This window comes from Anabrus simplex, chromosome 2, assembly GCF_040414725.1.
Source record: "Anabrus simplex isolate iqAnaSimp1 chromosome 2, ASM4041472v1, whole genome shotgun sequence".
NCBI lineage: Eukaryota > Metazoa > Arthropoda > Insecta > Orthoptera > Tettigoniidae > Anabrus > Anabrus simplex.
The window spans coordinates 649,800,155-649,819,439 of NC_090266.1; the positions used below are offsets into that span (position 1 = coordinate 649,800,155).

Consider the following 19,285-nt stretch of genomic DNA (forward strand, 5'->3'; position numbering starts at 1 on the left):
TTGTGAGAAATTCTCTGTGGTTCTCAACTTGCATATTACCATATAAACTCGAATACCACCTGCCACCGAATAAAGAAAGAACAAAATTTTAAAAAAGTTAAGTCAAAATTATTTACAATCTTTACTAACACACATCAAATGATTAGAAAATACAAATAAAAGTAAACAAACATTTCCAGAACGATATCCAACGAGTTCATCATTATCACCAACTTCGGAACTTTCATCACCATCACCTTCCCACAAAATTTCATCACTGCCATCCATAGCATTAGAAATGCTATATTTCCTGAAACTCTTCCGTATGAGGTCCCCAGGGATACGATTTCATGCCATCAAAATCCACGAACACAGCAGCTGAACTTCCGGGCACTGAATGTGACCAGTTGGCATCAGCGTGTGATTATCAGCCACCATCCATTCTGTATAGAGCTGTTTCAAGGCTGCTTTAAATGGACGGTTCATACAGACATCCAGCGGCTGTAGTATAGACATCATCCCGCCCGGAATGACTGCTAGGTCGGTTTTCCCATCCTTGATATGTTTCTTCACAGCGTCTGTTGTGTGGCCACAGTAACTGTCGAGAACAAGCAAGCTCTTTTGTCCCAATAATGCACCAGGGCGATGTTGCCAGATACACTTTACCCAGTCTTCCACGTGAACTGTCCATCCAGCTGGAGTTCTGAGATCTGGCGATAACACCAGTGGGTAGATTATTAGGAGGCGTCTTTTGCTTGAGAACAATGTAAGGCGGCAATTTGGTTCCATCAGCGAGAATACACAACATTACCGTACACTGTTGTTTTTCATTACCACCTGTTCTAATGGTAACACTTTTCGCACCCTTTACATTCACAGTCCTGTCCACTGGCATTTCAAAGTAGACTGGCGTCTTATCTCCATTGCCAATTTGGGAAAGCAAATATGCATTTTCCTTCCACAACCGAATTATGTGACGCTGAAACGACAATAACTTCTCATCGTAGGCACTAGGAAGACACTGTGAAATTGAGGTACGCCTTTGTACGCTCAACCCATTTCTTTAATAAAAATTACAAACCCATCCTCGGCTTGCCTTAAACCCTTCTGATGAAAGTTCCTTTTTGATCTCTAATGCCTTTAGCTCACACATTTCAGTTGACACACCCTATCCCAATTCCCGCCTTTGTGTCACATATTTATAATTTTTTTTTTCTTTTTTTTTTTTTTTAATTTCTGGAAACTGTACACTCAGTCCACGAAAAGCTCTACGATCACCACTACATGTTAATAGCACATTTTTCTTCTTTCTCCAATCGCAAACACACGACTCATCAATATCGTATTTCCTACCAGCGGCACGATTTCCAATAATTTTGGCTTCCCGAACTACTTTCAGTTTCTCACTCGCAGTAAAAGATCGCAAACACTTTGCAGAATTCATGTTGATACTCCAAGAACGTGCGTGAGACTGATGCCAAGTGCGGAAGTAGCGTATACTGAGAGCGGAGAGAGCATTGTTGCCAAGCCGCGCCAGCGGTGATGCTCGATTTACACACATTCGGAAAGAGAAATTTCCCAAAATTTTAAATAACACCCGCACCCAGTTTTGGAAGCAATATTTTCAAAAAAACAGTGCGGGTGGTATTCGAGATTATACGGTATACCTGACCACTGGCATGGCTATGATACATCCCTTAATATCTGCCCAATGGAAATTAGAAAAATGGTTCCTTAGTTTTTCCTATTATGCACTTTGAAGTGACAGACACGACATATCCCACTGGACTTGGACTAAAAATCCAATTTATCGTAATCATCTGTGTTATCCATCGTACAATAAATACACGGCATGCAGGAATACATATTCTTATACGATTGTTATATACAGTCTTTTGATAGACCTAATGACAAAAATATTTGAGAATAATCTTCTATAAGAGCCTCCGTGGCTCAGACGGCAGCACGTCGGCCTCTCACCGCTGGATACCATGGTTCAAATCCCAGTCACTTCATGTGAGATTTGTGATGGACAAAGTGAAGGCGGAACAGGTTTTTCTCCGGGTACTCCGGTTTTCCCTGACATCTTTCATTCCAGCAACACACTCCATTATTTTCATTTCATAGCATCTATCAGTCATTAATATATAAATCACTTGGGAGTGGTGACCCCATTGTACTAATAGCCTATAGATATGGTTCATTCATTATATTCCTGACCCGGTCAAAGACTGGAAAACAGGTTGTAGGTTTTCAATCTTCCTATAAATAACAAATCCATGTGATTACCATGATATCATATGCACCTGATAACACAATCCTGAATGAGTAGATTCCAAATACATAGTCTGGTTGAGAAGTCCAGGAGTTTTCCAATTTTAGGAACATACAGATAACCAGACACCTACAGGAAAAGTTCTGCCTCATGTTTCCTAGGTGTTCAGTTACAATAGGTGGAGTTAATTTTCAAGCCGAGTGAAATATTATGCATTCTCTGATTTTCTCCTTTTAAGGATCCTTCAAGTAACTAAAGGTCTGCAGGGGTGTCCGTAACTGACTAATGGCCGGTATTATAATAAAGGTTTAAACTGTTGGTTCAGTTTAAACTTCGGTTTATCTGTTAAGCGTGTATTATAAAACTTAATCTTAAGTTTAACTAGAGATTAATTTTACTGCCACTCATCTACCGTTTAAACTGAAGTTTAAGAATTCATAACCTTACAACATGGCAGAACGAATGGATCTCGAAGATATTTTTGAGGTGTTTGAAGAAATACTAAGCGATGAAGAAGAAGTGGATCAAATTATTGAACGACCACGGGCACTACAAGTTTTCCAAGAAAGGTGGCGTCACTTTCATATATGGAATGAAAAATAGTTTTTAAATAGGTTTAAGCTACAAAACAGACTGTCATAACTCTATTTCAGCAAATTGGTGCTAGAATAAAACATGCAACGAAAAGGTAAGAATGTAAAAAATGACTTTTCGAACTGTTTGAATGTCAGAAGTGTAAATTGTAGATTCTATTTTAGAAATCATGCTGTAGAACCCCTTAGTCAGCTACTAATAGCATTGCGGTTTTACGCCTCCCGTAGTATGTTTATTAAAATGGGAGATTTCGGAGGAATTCATAAGGCCACTGTTTCACGGACTATATAAATATTTCTGTACTAATTGCACAAGCAATTCTATTTCCTTACAAGTAAAATTAGGACAACGTTTATTGCTTTTATCCGCCATTTTACGTACAAGAAGTAAACAAAACATTATTGACAGTCATCTTTTCTCGCAAGTCACAGCTACCAAGATCATATTTCCTTCTTCACCTCAGTTTAACTTAGGCCGGCCATTATAAGACTCAACGTCGGTTTAAACTCAAGTTACAGTTTAACTCAATCTTCAGTTTAAACCACCATTATAATACCGGCCCTAAAGAGCATGAAGCCCATAGATAATAGTAATTTTCTCTGCCATTTGAAGAGTACAAGTAACAAATCTCATGTCTGTTCCGCATTGAAGATAACAATAAGTAAAATTCTTTCACGAATAAAATTTACTGTATCCACCTATTCAATACAATTTACAGTTTATAGTGATTAAATTTTACATGAATTACCTACACTTTTTAGGTACATGTTTTGCCCTTTTTGGGCATCTTCAGCCTATTGACAATCTTAAGGTCAAGTCCAAGGCCTTGTTTGAGTTATACATTTGAACTTAATGCTGTACAAAATGATCTTATTCTAACCAATTTTTTGTAAATTTTTCTTCTTTAGATGCTGTGTACATGGGTTGAAAATTAATATGTACGTTGAATAAAACCAAAATTTGTAACATGAATAACAATAAAAATGATCTGCTCCTCTAACAAAATGCTTCCTGGATTTTTTTATGCCATTCTTATTAGACTACTGTTCTCGTTGATTTGTTGTTCTACCTTGGAATGGTTTATGAATATTGTTCATCCAGTCTGACGTTAGTTGGCTCCACCTGTTCCGGTTGCGTCTGATCTTTCCACATGGGATATTCAAGCTTTGCACGATTGACAACATACCACAGTTCCGGTTTTGTTGCTGCTAAACGTACAACACAGGTGATTAAAAAGCACCTTTGGATGAACATACTTCTTACAAACAGTATTAACCTAATGATACATCCAATAATTGATGAAGATTCAATTTTTGCTTTGGACAATTTTAGATAAATGTAGATAATATTTATTGTTATTCATGTCACAAATTTTGGTTTTATTCAACGTACACATTTTAAACCTATGTACACAGCATCTAAAGAAACATTTTTTATAAAAATTTTTTTAGAATAAGATCATTTTGTATAGTAGTAAGTTCAAATGTTTAACTCAAACAAGGCCTTGGACTTGACCTTAAGATTGTCAATAGTATCAAGATGCACAAAAAGGGTGAAACATGTACCTAAAAAGTATGTAATTCATGTAGAATTTAATCACTATAAACTGTGAATTGTATTGAATAGGTGGATATAGTAAATTTTATTCTTGAAAGAATTTCTTATTTGAAGAGTAAGCGAAGTTATGTACGTAACAAAATTATTTAAAATGAAGGGGTGTTTCACATGTAGCCTACAGATTTTACATACACACAATAACCTCATTTATCCAGCCCTCATTTATCCGGATCTCCAGTTTATCCAGATCGAAAATAATTTATTTTTACTTCTACAGTATTTCTTTTAGGGGGTCAACTCTTCTTGAATGTCTTTTCTGCCAAGGATAGTTAGGGACAGGAACTGGAAGTAATTCAGCCACGGTCTATGAAAGGTACCGTCCCGGCTTTCGCTTGTAATTGAGGATGGGAAACCGTGGGGAAAAAAATTCCCAGGACGGCCAAGGTGGGATTCGAACCCATGCTCTTCTAAATGCAATGCACTACTAACGTGCCTCAGCACGCAGAGTTATGCTGCTCTGTAAACACTGTTTAGTCACTTCATGAATCACTTTTTTAATGACGAACCTACTGACATGGAGTGTATGACACTCATCCACTACTGCAGACGTTATCTCAGGTTCACATCGTTGCTCAATAATGACCCGCTGAGTGAACGCTTAAAAAGATGAAAGACGAAGGGAATGAGTAATCATATCCAGTAGTCTGTGAGAGACCACATCAGTAGCTGAAGGTTACACCACGTTGTACAGTTGCAGTATTTTTCTGTGCAGCATTGTATTGTTTGAGTGAGCGTGAAATGGCTTCAAAATGGAAGAAAGTGGTTGTTTCCATGGACAAAAAAATAGAAGCATTAAACAGGCTGGCCAAAAGAGAACTTTTGAAGAATATTGCTGCAGACTATGGCGTAGGGACTTCAACTGTGTCTGATTGGGAGAAAAACCGAAAAGAAATTGAAGACTTCTACTTTAAAATGATGAAAGATAGTTTACAGAATCGTGCCATAGTAAAGAAAGCTAGAAATGAATCTCTAGATGACGCATTATTCATGTGGTTTAGTGACAAGAGAGCATGATGATCCAATTTCAGGGCCAATTTAAAAAAAAAAATGCTTAGTTTAAATAGCAAGCTAGCAAATAGAGATCCGAACTTCACAGCTAGTCAGGGTTGGTTGGAAAGGTTGGAAGCTCGTCATGGCATATGCCAGCTTTCAGTGACAAGTGAAAATTTTTCAGGGGATAAAGTCGCTGCTGACAGTTTCATAAAGGAATTTCAGGACATTACTTGCTCTGATAACTTCATGCCAGATCAGATATATGACGACGATGAAACTGGGCTGTTTTATCGCATGCTACCAAATAAGACACTAGCGTCTAAATTAGATGAATCTGTAAGGGGTTATAAAAAGTTAAAGATCGCATTACAATTATGGCAAGCGCCAATGCATCTGGAGGATATAAATTTCCTCTCCTGTTAATAGGGAAATCAAAAAATTCCCATGCTCTTAAAAATGTGAATTGATCTGCCATGCCGGTTTCTTACACAGTGGACAATGGAACTTTCAAAAAGCGATTCCATGAAGACTTCATGTTGAATATAAGAAGGATTTTAACGAAACAAGGTTCACCACTGAAGGCCATTTTGTTCATTGACAATGCGCTGTCACATCCAGGAATAAAAGAGTTGGTCAGTGGTGATATCCAAGTAAATTTTTGCCGCCTAATGTAACAGTTGCCACAAATGGACCAGGGTGTATTGGAAAACATTAAGTGGTTATACAGGAGGCAGCTGCTCAGCAAACTGATTGAAGAAGAGGGGGAATACAGTGTAATTTTGGTATTGAAATCAATAAATATGAAGTACATTTTTTATATGATCGCATCTGCATGGGATTAAGTTAGTGAAATGACAATTAAAAAGTCTTGGAAACATCTATGGCCTTCTACCTGTGCATCTACCACTGAGGTCTGTGAAGTTGTGGACTCTTCTGAGTTCCTTGGCACATTTTCATGCATTCCCAGATGCTCGGACGTACATGAGAACGATGTAAATGGCGGGTTGAAAAATGACTTATTCAGGCTATGCCACAATGATGGATGAAGAAATTATTGAGTCCTCTTCATCAGCAGGTAATGACAAGAGTGATGGTGAATTCGAAAATGAAACCGGCGCTCCATCAGAAGAAACAATGACTCGTGGAGAGGCAACAATACAGCTGGACAAACTGATGGCCTATTCCGAATCTCACACTGAAACCATACCAGCAGAACTGATCTTAGTAAAACGTCTTCGTTCGTGCTGCACGCAAACACTATACAAATGTAAAACAGAAATAACTTACATTACTTTAGTGCAAAAAACAGTCGTAAATGTAAAAAAATGTTCTTATATCTCTTTTGTACAATTGAAAAAAGGTATTACTGCACAACTTATGTTAATAGATTATACAACATGCACTGTGTTTTTTAGTTTTTTCCGGATATTTTGGATTTTTGATAATCTGGATCAGTTCCGGTCCCACTTAATCCAGATAAACGAGGTTCTTATGTAATCAACAGTGTAAGAAAAAACTGAAGAAAGAAAAAAAAAAAGGACCGGACGAACTGGCCGTGGGGTTAGAGGCGCGGCTGTGAGCTTGCATCCGGGAGATAGTGGGTTCGAATCCCACTGTCAGCAGCCCTGAAGATGGTTTTCTGTGGTTTCCCATTTTCAGACCAGGCAAATGCTGGGGCTGTACCTTAATTAAGGACACGGCCGCTTCCTTCCAACTCCTAGGCCTTTCCTATCCCATCGTCGCCATAAGACCTATCTGTGTAGCGGTGTGACGTAAAGACAAAAAAAAAAAAAAAAAAAAAAAAAAGGAACTCCTCTGGTCTTCCCATAGACCCCCAGTCTATTCAGTGATTTTTAAATGATATGCATATCGAAACCTGCTCCTGGATGAGTAGAATCTATTCAGCCGTTTACCTGCAATGGTGGAACGAACAGACACGAAAGCTAAAAACTACTGAAAAGATCTTGAGTTGACCTAAAACTGTTAAATATATACAAATTTGGTGAAATAAATGACATTACAGACAGCAAACCTGCTACAACTTTATTTATAAGATTGTGTTTCTTACGAACTTCACTGTTTCTTGGAAGATTTCGATAACACCAATTACGATTCCCAGTAGGGTTGTCCTTGCCTTCCACGTCTACTTTTCCTGGTTTCTTCCTTTGTCATTAGTTTTCTCTGAATTTATTTCTCATTTCTTTGTTCTGATTTGTATAATGTTACCCCACGGTTACACAGATCAATGATGCCTGCATGACTGACTGACGTTAGTATACCTGGGAAACAGTATTTAGTCCACTCAGACCCACAGCATATATAACCTGAGGACCTTCTGTTACAAGATGACTAATGCCCAGTCAGATACTGGAGTGCCACAGGGTCAGTGCGACAACATCTCCAACCACACTGCTTGGCTTTCGCAATTAGGTATGCTGTCTCATATCCGACAGCTCCTAAGGATAAGTGAGCCCCATTCTAGCCCCAAGTGAATAATTAAAATCCTTGGACTGGCCAGGAATCAAACCCAGAGCCTCCACGTAAGAGACAGCCAGCCTACTCTTCCACAACAGGGCTGGCCAGCCTTACTTACAACCTCAAGAATTTGACCTGTTCAGCAACTATTACATTACAGTTCTAGCCATTGGAACAAAGAGGTCAAAATCCAGGAGTACATACAACAATATGAACTATTCCTTCGTCATCTGAACATCACAACCAACTAATAGGCCACTTGGCCACTGCCCACTGTTAAAAATCAAGACAATTCACAAATGCCAATATGAGCAAAAATGTGTATTTTGTTTTTGTAAAAGAATAAGCTTACACAATACCACACACAACAGATGAACAGTCTTCTCCTAAGTTCTATTTTTCATATTTTGATGTAAATAATAATACACCCTCAGATAAAATTTATCTCTCACCGATACTCAACAGTGAGCAAAGCTTCAATACAAACCATGTTACTGTCTTACTTCCTTAATCTTGTCATTCAGAATGGACATTTCTAAACAGCCCTTACTTCAGCCTCCCACTGGTACCATTTCCATGCAAGAAGTCAGAATTAATCTTCAAAATAACTGGTAATGAATCGGTTAAAACATTTACGAAAATGTAACTTAAAAGCTTTCCAGTCTCTCAAACACACAAGTTAAATAAAAATATTACACTATAACATACCTGTAAAAAAAAAAAGCACATTAAATAATGAATAAAAACACACTATTAAACAAAATATTCACCATAAATATAACCTCACATTTTACACAAATTAGAGCAAGTTTTGCATCACCTTGAACCGAAAACTTAAAAATCAAAGAGAGGCATACAGAGGTACCATATCGTTGTTGTTCTCCGTTTTGTCACGGGGCCTCTAAGTATTAGTTCCTAATTAGCGTTCACCTCTAAGATATTTTGCTACCATGTTTTTCCTTCATTCCCACCTAGATATACCTGCTCCCTTCACAAAGCTGCAGGTTGTTCTTACTGGGTCTTCTTGGATTTTTTCTCTCTCTTCACCTGGTAGTCCTAGAGTGGAGAGTCTGATTCTACCCAGCGCCTCACTTTCGTAAAGTATGTGTTCAGCCAATTCCTCTGCTTCATTGCATTTCCTACATATGTTGTTTCTTATTACTCCAATTCTATGTAGGTGCTTTTCAGATGGCAGTGTCCTGTCAACAGTCCTACTACCTATCATTTTCTCTGCCGAGTTTCAACAGTTCTTTAGTATGCTTCTTGTTTGGTCCTTTTATCAGTTCCTTTGCAAGCCTGTATCCTGGAGTATTTTTCCAGTTCTCCATTTGTTCCTTTTGTATCCATTTTCCTATGTAGTGTCGGGCTTGTACATAGGAAATCCCGCATACAGGTTCTGGGCCTACAAAATATGTTTCTCACCCCTTCCTGGCCAGTTTATCTGCCTTTTCATTTCCTTCTATACCTGCATGCCCTGGTACCCATATTATTTTGACAATGTTGTACATTGAGAGCTTCAGGAGAAGTGAATGGCAATACCAGACAATTCTGGATATTATCCAGACTGCTTCTAGTGCCTTAATGGCCACTTGGCTGTCAGTAAAAATGAAAATGTTCTTATTCCTATAGTTAATTTTCAGATTTTCTTCAGGACATGTTGTGATAGCTATCACTTCAGCTTGAAAGACTGTAGTGTGTTTGCCCACGCTCGTTTGGATTGATCTCTCAGGTCTTCCCCCATTGATCCCTCCTCCCGTGCCATCCCCCGTCTTGAAGCCATCAGTCCACCACACTCTATCTTCTTTTTCAGTACTCCATTTCTTGATACCCCAGTCTTCTTTTTTTAATCTCGGTCTCAAATGGTTTTTTAAAGTTGTACTTTGGTATCATATGATCAGAAGGCATGTGTAGAACTTCCTCTGTCATTACTCTGTTAATTTTACAGTGTCCTTGATAGTGTCTTTGCGCATTCCATCACTCTGATTGTGCCAATCTATATGAACTCATTCTAGCCTGTCCTTTTATGATAATGCATAGTGATGGGAGGTCTAGTGAAGTATTCAAGGCTTCTGTCGGCGTAGTTCTCATAGCCCCAGTTATGGCTATGCATGCCATTCTCTGTAAGCTATCCAATCTACTACTGACTTTTCCTTGGCTTACTTTCTGCCACCAGATGATTGCAGCATAGGCCATCAACGGTCTAATGATCATTGTATATATCCACATTACCATTGATGGTCTTAGGCCCCATGTCTTCCCGACAGCTCTGTTACATGCATACAGCAAGTTCTTGGCCCCGGTTATGTTCCTTTCTATATGTGGATTCCAGTATCAGTGTTACTTATTGCTCAACAAAACAACAAATGAGAGCCTCTACAACAATACAGCTTGCTTACTCAATCTGAGTTACTGAATACAGCACACACCAGTAACTTGAATACTGGGTAACACATTCTCCTGAATTGTTAACAGCCTTTGAGACTAACAGCAGCAAGCCCTACACTAGTCCAACAAGATTAAATGTTGACGAAGCTGAAACATGAAGCGTGTGCTTCAGCACTTCTTGCTTCCACTCTACACATTTCTTAAAGTTTTAGGTTGTACTGACATTGGTCTTAACCCACTGGGATTTGTAGTCGACTAGAAATTTTACAGACCAACTTTATTCAAAAGTGGCTTACATGAAAATGACACATTGTTACCCTGCACCACACTCATACAAATGATGATCATTTGTGGTATATTCGGCATTAATAGTTATTTACTGAAGGAGATTTAGCACAAGACTTCTGATCCTACAGTATACTATGGCAGATTACTTACTCGTGTATTCAATGTCTCCTTTACAGTACAGTCTTATGGCATCAGCATCCAATGACAGTAGCATCTGGCCATCATGATCTCGATTATCAAAAATTATCTGGAAGTAACAATGACAGTTTTTCAATGGTCATATTACATGATAATTACTCACAAAATATGGAATACTATTTTTGAGTTATTTCCTAATTTAAAACCAAAGGCACAAGACAAAGAACATTATGTTTCTCTTTGAAAGAGATAAGTACATTGTTTATCATTTAACTGAACACACGTCATTAGCACTAAAACAGTACAATTACTTTCATAATAGAAAGGCAAAGAAGAATAGTTTTACAAAAGACTTCTCTGGTAAAAAGTGTCAATCATAGAGGATATACTTAAAAGTAGTTTCTGACTCAGTATATTGAATAGTTTCCTTGCAGTTGAACAAGATTTTTGTTAATATTTAATTATTATTCTAAAGTCAAACTTTCAACAATATGACAAAATACGTGGTTTAGAATGAAGAATAGCAAATCCAGTACACGATATAGCTGGGGTAACAGAAGGATGAAGACAGTAATTGATTAGTTCACAGCGGAAAGTGCAAATCACAATATATGGATGGCTCTACTGGGAGAAGCATTTGGCGGAGATCATCCAGTAGTTGGTAGCAATAATGAGAGAGGAAAATTGAAAGGATAAAGGAAATAAGAGAGAAGAAAATAAAAGTATGGAAATTTAAAAAATGTAATTTTTTTGCGGTAGCCTAGTTAAAAATAAAAGTGAAAGAAAGGAAGGTATTCATATTACGACTATTACGCAGTACCACATGGCTGATAAAACAGGCATGAGGGAGTTCCTAAAAAGTAACTATGATTGGTAAAAAACGGTAAATAAAAATGTAAACAGACTCTGGGATGGGTTTAAAGCAATTGTTGAGGAATGTGAAAATAGTTTTTTTACCTTTAAAGGAGGCAGGAATGGTAAAGATCCACTATAACAGAAGTAAAGAGACTAAGGAGGAGGTGCAGGTTGGAAAGAAATAGTTAGAAATGGCTATGGAAGTAAGGAGAAATTGAAGGAATTTACTAGGAAATTGAATCTACCAAAGAAGCCAGCTAAGGATAACATGATGGCAAGCATAATTGGCGATCATACAAATTTTAGTGAAAAATGTAAGACTATATATAGGTACTTTAATGCAGAAACAGGTTCCAAAAAGGATATTACAGGAATCATTAATGAACAAGGCAGAAGTATTCAGTCAGCAGTATGTAAAGATTGTTGGTTACAGGGATAATGTCCAGATAGAGGAGGTGACCAATACTAAAGAAGTATTAAAATTTACCTATGACAGTAAGATACAAAAGTTGAAAACCAGAAAAGCAGCTGGAATCGATAAGGTTTCGGGGGATATCCTAAAGACAATGGGTTGGGGGTATAGTACCATATCTGAATTACTTATTTGATTATTGTTTGCATGAAGGAGCTAACCAAATGAATGGAGAGTTGCTTTAGTAGCCCCTGTGTATAAAGGAAAGGGTGATGAACATAAGGCTGAAAATTACAGGCCAGTCAGTTTGACATGCATTGCATGTAAGCTTTGGGAAAGCATTCTTTCTGATTATATTAGACACGCCTGCACTGGTGTGATAGAAGGCAGTTTGAGTTTAGAAAAGGTTATTTTTTTTTTTTGCAATTTGCTTTATGTCGCACAGATACAGATAGGTCTTATGGCGACGATGGGACAGGAAAGGCCTAGGAATGGAAAGGAAGTGGCTGTGGCCTTAAGGTACAGCCCCAGCATTTGCCTGATGTGAAAATGGGAAACCACAGAAACCATTTTCCGGGCTGCCGACAGTGAGATTCGAACCCACTATCTCCCGAATGCGAGCTCACAGCTGCGCGCTCCTAACCGCATGGCCAACTCGCCCGGTGAAAGGTTATTCAACTGAAGCTCAACTTATAGGATTTCAGCAAGATATAGCAGATATCCTGGATTCAGGAGGTCAAATGGACTGTATTGCGAATGACCTATCTAAGGCATTTGATTATTGGATTATATTAGACATGTTTGCGAAATTAATGACTGGTTTGATAGAAGGCAGTTTGGGCTTAGAAAATGTTATTCTTTCTTTTCTTCTTCTTCTTCTTATGGTGATGATGGGGCAGGAAAGGCCTAAGAATGGAAAGGAAGTGGCCGTGGTCGTGGGATATAGTACCATATCTGAAGTACTAATTTGATTATATCATAAGTGGTATCTTCCGAGCTGTCAGTGGAGAGATGGCGTGGAATAACATCAGTAGACAAATAAGTTTGAGTGGTGTCTTTAAAAGTAGGAAAGATCACAATATGAAGATAAAGTTGAAATTCAGGAGGACAAATTGGGCCAAATATTTGTTTATAGGAAGAGGAGTTGGGGACTGGAATAACTTACCAACGGAGATTTTCAATGAATTTCCAATTTCTTTGCAATCATTTAAGAAAAGGCTAGGAAAACAACAGATAGGGAATCTGTCACCTGGGTGACTGCCCTAAATGCAGATCAGTAGTGACTGATTGAAAAATGTGTAGGAGATACTCCAACAAATTCCAGCAATGGAAGTTGGAAGTGTAGAAGGGTCCAAGTATAAAGAGACATTTGAAAATTGTGCAGAGGAAAGAAGGAAGTTGTGAAGAAAAAAAGAAAAAAGGAAGGCAAGAATGGAACAGAGATAAAAAAAGAAGAATATAAAAGTATCAAAATATTAAAAAGAGATTTAAAAAATTTAGTGACTGAAGAAAAGAGGAGAGCTGGGAGAAATTCACAAGAGAGATAAAAGAGCGCGTAGAGGAAAAAAAAAAAAGGTATATGGGTTTGTAAGATGTGAAAGAAGAGTATGCACAAAGCTGAGGAAAGAAAAGTTGAAAGTTGCCAACATACCAAAAGAGAAAGAAAACATGCGAATACTATTTTGACAAATTCCTGAATGTGAGAAATAGTGTACAAGAGAGGCAACAGCGGTACAATATGAAGGCACAGAAAATTATATAATTTTAATGGTGGAATCAATAGTTTAAAGGATAAAAATGAGGAAAGTAGTAGACACTGATGAAATCCACATGGAGCTGATACCTAATGGAACAAAATTAAAGAAAAAAAAATAGTGGAAGGAGAGAGGACCTTGGAGAAGTACCATGAATGCCCCAACACAACGGATGAAGAGAAATGATAAGAATAAATGTGTTTATGAAAAGCAGCATGGCACAGTTAGTTTATCAACTGTAGACTAGTAAACTTCATGTATGTTAAGTTCTTTGTTTGCTATTTTCATGACCTGAAAGCAAAATTCAGATCTTTTTCATGACTTTCATGACCTGTAGAAACCCTGTAACCGTCCTTTTGTCTTGTGACTGTTCATGTTCTAGAACCTTCGGTTATTTGAATTCTATTGGTATTTCATTATGAGTTCTGTGACATCACCGATAGCATGTGTTATGGTTCTTTTTTTCTTTTAGGAAATTCACCTTTACAATACCGATGAATTTCTTCCTTTCAGAATATCAATGAATCATGGTACAGGTTTAGTCTTCAACCATCAAAATACAAAAATTGAAAACAAGGATAGGCCTATACTTAAATTTTAAAATCATTAGATCTTAGTGTTTAATCCTGTCTGAACTCTAGTTAGAAACTCGCTACTGAAAGCATATGATCACAGTAACATACGTGCATATCGAGTTCTGATCTATGGACTCCAGTCAAAATCACCACTATTATAAAACATACAATTCCATTAATACATATGTACACATATAAGAATACACCTGCTTGATGTTTCTAAATTAAAAATTATTATATTGACTAGTTTTTGCAGAACTGTGAAGATGATCTTATTGTCATGTGAAGTAACATATGTAAATTATATGCCTGTTTTTCTGAAAATCTTGAAATTTTTTTTTTTTTTTTTTTTTTTTTTTGTGCAGCTGCTGAAATTCTACCTTTACAATACCAATTAATTTATTCTTTTCAGAATAACATCAATGAATTATGGTATATGTCTTGTCTTTGTTAAAAGGCATCTTCAGCCATCACAATACAAAAACTGAAAATAAGGATATATTAAATTTCAAATATATTTTAAGTATAAAATATAAGTCCAACACTTTATTGAAGGGCTGTAAGCAAAGTCATCTCCATACAGGCCATGAAGGCCCTTGGAGAGGTGGAAGGTAAAGGCTTCCACTATCCGTAACATCGGCACTTGATGGGGTAGAGTGGTTAACTCTGTAATCTTAATAGTAAAAGCTGACTGGACTATTCCTGATGGGAATTTTTCTCAATATGTTTACAAGCTGAAATGCAGGGCCTGGTTTCATTAAAGATGTTAAAATGGAAGAAGACTGTAAAGGAAGAAATAGAAAAATTTATTTAAAAAGATTCAAAAAAGTATACGTGATTCTAGGTGAAATTACATGTATTGGAGTACTCACTTCCTTGCCGGTCTTACATTAGCCTGGTCAGCCTGTGTTGAACAATTGACAGCTGATAGCCTGCTTGGAGTAGCAAGCATGCAGGGGAGTGTAAAAGTGATTATGCAGATTATGCGTACTTGTTGCAGTGTTAACATAAAATATATTAAGGATCTCTTCAAAACGGATGTTTATATTTCCAGATATTTTGCTCAGATTACAATTTGGGTTATTCCTTTGATCTATACTAATAAAAATATTTTCAAAGATGTTTAAAAGAATATATTTACTAGCAATTTGAAGAATGGATAGATCTTGTTTGAGTGATGAAAATGAAGGACTGAAATCAGATATGTGGATATTCATTGCTGAGAAACAATTATTTTTGGCATTAGTATGTTACTGATACTGGGTTAAAAAACTACGATCAGTTTAAGTTATATAGCTGGCTTGACAATGAGTACACTTCAACTTGTATACCCCACATTTTGTAAATTTAGTAATACTACTATTGACACTATGAGGATTGTAGAATACAGAGGAATTAGTATTGACTGTTTTAAATGCTATATTGATCCTGTCATCTTTCATTCCAGCAACACTCTCCATTCTCGTTTCATAACATCTATCAGTCATTAATAAATCACCTTGGGAGTGGCGACCCCAATGTATTAATAGCCTATATATGGTTCATTCATTACATCCCTGACCCGGTCAAAGACTGGAAAACAGATTTTAGATTTTCACTCACTCACTCACTCATTCATTCATTATTCATAATCTGGTAAATGTTTCCATTATTATAAGTGAAAGCGACATAGTTTTCTTTTTCCAGAGTAGATGGTGGTTTATTTCTGATCTTATTAATAAACTAGCTGATGTACCCGTGCTTCGCTACGGAATTCTACATTGTATGCAGAATTGTAGGTTAGGCAGAGTACACGTTGTGGGCAAGACTGCATTAAATTGCATAGTTCTTAACATTACCCTGGAAACGCAACGGAGAAATGACCAAATGTCTTTTCTCATATGAAGACTGTTAGGGAATTTTCATTGTAATGGTAGGCCCGCTTGCCTACCATCAGTCACACTCAGGTTGGGGAATTGCATTATAATGGCACTCACTCTTCACCTGCCTTTTCACATCCTCAGAAAGACTGTCTTAGTGGTTTTCCCAACTGAAATGAACACAGGTCATTACAATGACGTCAGTAAGAATGGCGCGAGTAAAAGCAATGATTTCACATGAAATCTATCAAATGAAAAACCACCCATTTTTCTCACTTAACGAACAGTACTACGCTGGTAATACTAAATTCCCATGAAGGGAATTAGATATTTTTCCACCAATAGAGCATATCAAAAATCAGATCAAAAATTGGATGTATGGCTTTTCAGGCGTTTGCTCTATTAACCAGCATTTCGTCTTAGGTCTGACACTAGACTCGTCAGAGTGGGATGTGTCACACCCTACCCACTGATGCTGGGGTGTACGCAGGTGAACTTATCAGAAGCCTCTTATGTGGCACAGTCTGATAACTGCATACGGGAGATAAAACTCCACAATGGAATTAATGCCCGCCTAGCAATTCCAAATGGTAATACTAAATTCCCATGAAGGGAATTAGATATTTTTCCACCAATAGAGCATATAAAAAATCAGATCAAAAATTGGATTTCGTCGAAATGCTGGTTAATAGAGCAAACGCCTGAAAAGCCATACATCCAATTTTTGATCTGATATTTCAGTACTACGCTGCCAATCTAAGAGCTGGAATGACTGCTACACACAGAAAAATCTATCTGATTTGGCGGCAATTTTTTCCTCCTAGCCAATGGAGAAATCCCCCCTCTTCACTGCTAATTTTGAAAAAAAAAATGAATGTAGAATTTACTAAAAGTAAGGAGGAAGAAGCTTTTCTTAAGAAACGGCTCTTTTCAGGGTTGAATTTAGAGTTATATAATGAATTCTGGTGCTATAATTTGGAATATGACAAAATTGTAATTCTAGACCTGGTCATACTACTACTACTACTAGGTGAGCCTCTGTCTGAAGAGTGCACACTGCTCATTCAAAACAACCGGGCGAGTTGGCCGTGCGGTTAGGAGCGTGCAGCTGTGAGCTCGCATCCGGGAGATAGTGGGTTCGAACCCCACTGTCGACAGCCCTGATGATGGTTTTCTGTGGTTTCCCATTATCACACAAGGCAAATGCTGGGGCTGTACCTTAAGGCAACGGCCGCTTCCTTCCCATTCCTAGGTCTTTCCTGTCCAATCGTCGCCATAAGACCTATCTCTGTCGGTGCGACGTAAAGCAAATAGCATTCAAAACAGCACGTCAGAGTAGGGATCGAATAGCTGGAATACTATGATGAACCAGTGAGTTACATACCAGCTGTATGGTATCAGAAAATGTATGAACCAGAGGAATGACATGCTAAAGAAGAAAGTTTTCTAACTCCCCAGCTATTTCGCGCCAATAGTCAGGCTGTTATACTCGGTACACAGCAGTAAACCCATCTATCGGAGTTGAGCGGCAGCATAAGAGACAAAGAGCATCACCACAAACAATGGTCAAAGTAATGTTATTGTTGATCAATGTTATGCGCTTTCAATATTGTAGGCCTTCACATTTAGTTTTCTTCCGACTCTGAAATACCACTCTTATCATAGTCGATACGGTAAAATTGAATAAAACATAAATGGTCGAAAATTATATTCTCTATAACTTTTGTTATGTAGTATTTTTCTATAGGACCAATAACATAGGTATTTAAAAATTAAATTTTAGGCACATTCCCCTGAACTACAATTTCATACAGGGCGAATAAAATTGTTTATAACTTAGACTGTAGTTTCTTATTCCCGGACTCTATATAGCAACTTTCATTAAATTCTGTTAACCCATTTTCTCGTGGCTCAGCGTTGATATGGACTTGGCAACAAAAATACAAATTCATGAATATCTGTGTTATCAAAGCCGGCACGGTAACAATGTATGACATAAATGATCGGAAATTTAATTCTACATAACTTTAGTTACGTAGTATTTACTGATAGGACCACTAATGAAACAAATATTTGAGAATTCAATTTTAGGCCTTCCCATAAACTACCATTTACTCAGCGTGAGTAAAATGATTTATAGCCTACATTGTAATGGCTCATCCCCCCCGACTTCACATACGAAGTTTCATTAAATTCTCTTCAGCCGTTTTCTCGTGATGCGTGTACAGACAGACAGACAGACAGACAGACAGAAATTATGGAAAATTAAAAAGTGCATTTCCTTGTTACTATGGACATGACCGATACAGAAATACCATTCTTTTCAAATTCTGAGCAATGTACAGACAAAACTCTTATTTTATATATTGATGAAACTCCTTTTGAATCTGTTCTTAATAACTATTAAGTAAATCGTATTCAGTTCTTTTTGAAGGTTTTTATCAGATTAAGGAATATTAAATGCTCTATGGTATTGTAAAAGTGGAATTTCCTCAAAAAGAACCCTATTTAATTTCTTGAAGACATCATTCATAGCACGATAGCTTTATTAATTCTCTCCCTAATTATTTTAACATTTTATGACCACTGTGTCTTTATTATAATTTTCATAGTGGATAATGTACGTACATACATACATTCATTATCATTATAGACTGTTATGCCTTTCAGCGTACAGTCTGCAAGCCTCTGAGAATTTACTAAACGTCGCCACAATCCTCGATTTGCAACTCGTGTTGTGGCCTCATTTAGTTCTATACCTCTTATCTTTAAATCGTTAAAAACCGAGTCTAACCATCGTCGTCTTGGTCTCCCTCTACTTCTTTTACCCTCCATAGCAGAGTCCATTATTCTCCTAGGTACCCTATCCTCCTCCATTTGCCTCACATGACCCCACCACCAAATACGGTTTATGCGTACAGCTTCATCCATCGAGTTCATTCCTAACTTAGCCTCTATCTCCTCATTCCGAGTACCCTCCTGCCATTGTTCCCACCGGTTAGTACTAGCAATCATTCTTGCTACTTTCATGTCTGTTACTTATGAATAAGATATCCTGAGTCCACCCAGCCTTCACTCCCGTAAAG

The 19,285-nt window shown here is 37.4% G+C and overlaps 1 protein-coding gene across 3 annotated transcripts in view; it reads right to left on the reverse strand.

Moving 5' to 3' along the window:
• The window catches only part of LOC136864311 (mucolipin-3), a 226,723-nt gene that overhangs the window by 97,839 nt on the left and 109,599 nt on the right, over positions 1-19,285 (reverse strand). For all 3 annotated transcript variants that reach the window (XR_010859294.2, XR_010859293.2, XM_067141128.2), the window contains exon 6: positions 10,757-10,853. Coding sequence is in view for 1 of the 3 variants with exons in the window: in XM_067141128.2 (XP_066997229.2) it covers positions 10,757-10,853 (97 nt within the window). In the remaining 2 variants the exon portion in view is untranslated. The remainder of the gene's footprint in view (positions 1-10,756; positions 10,854-19,285) is intronic.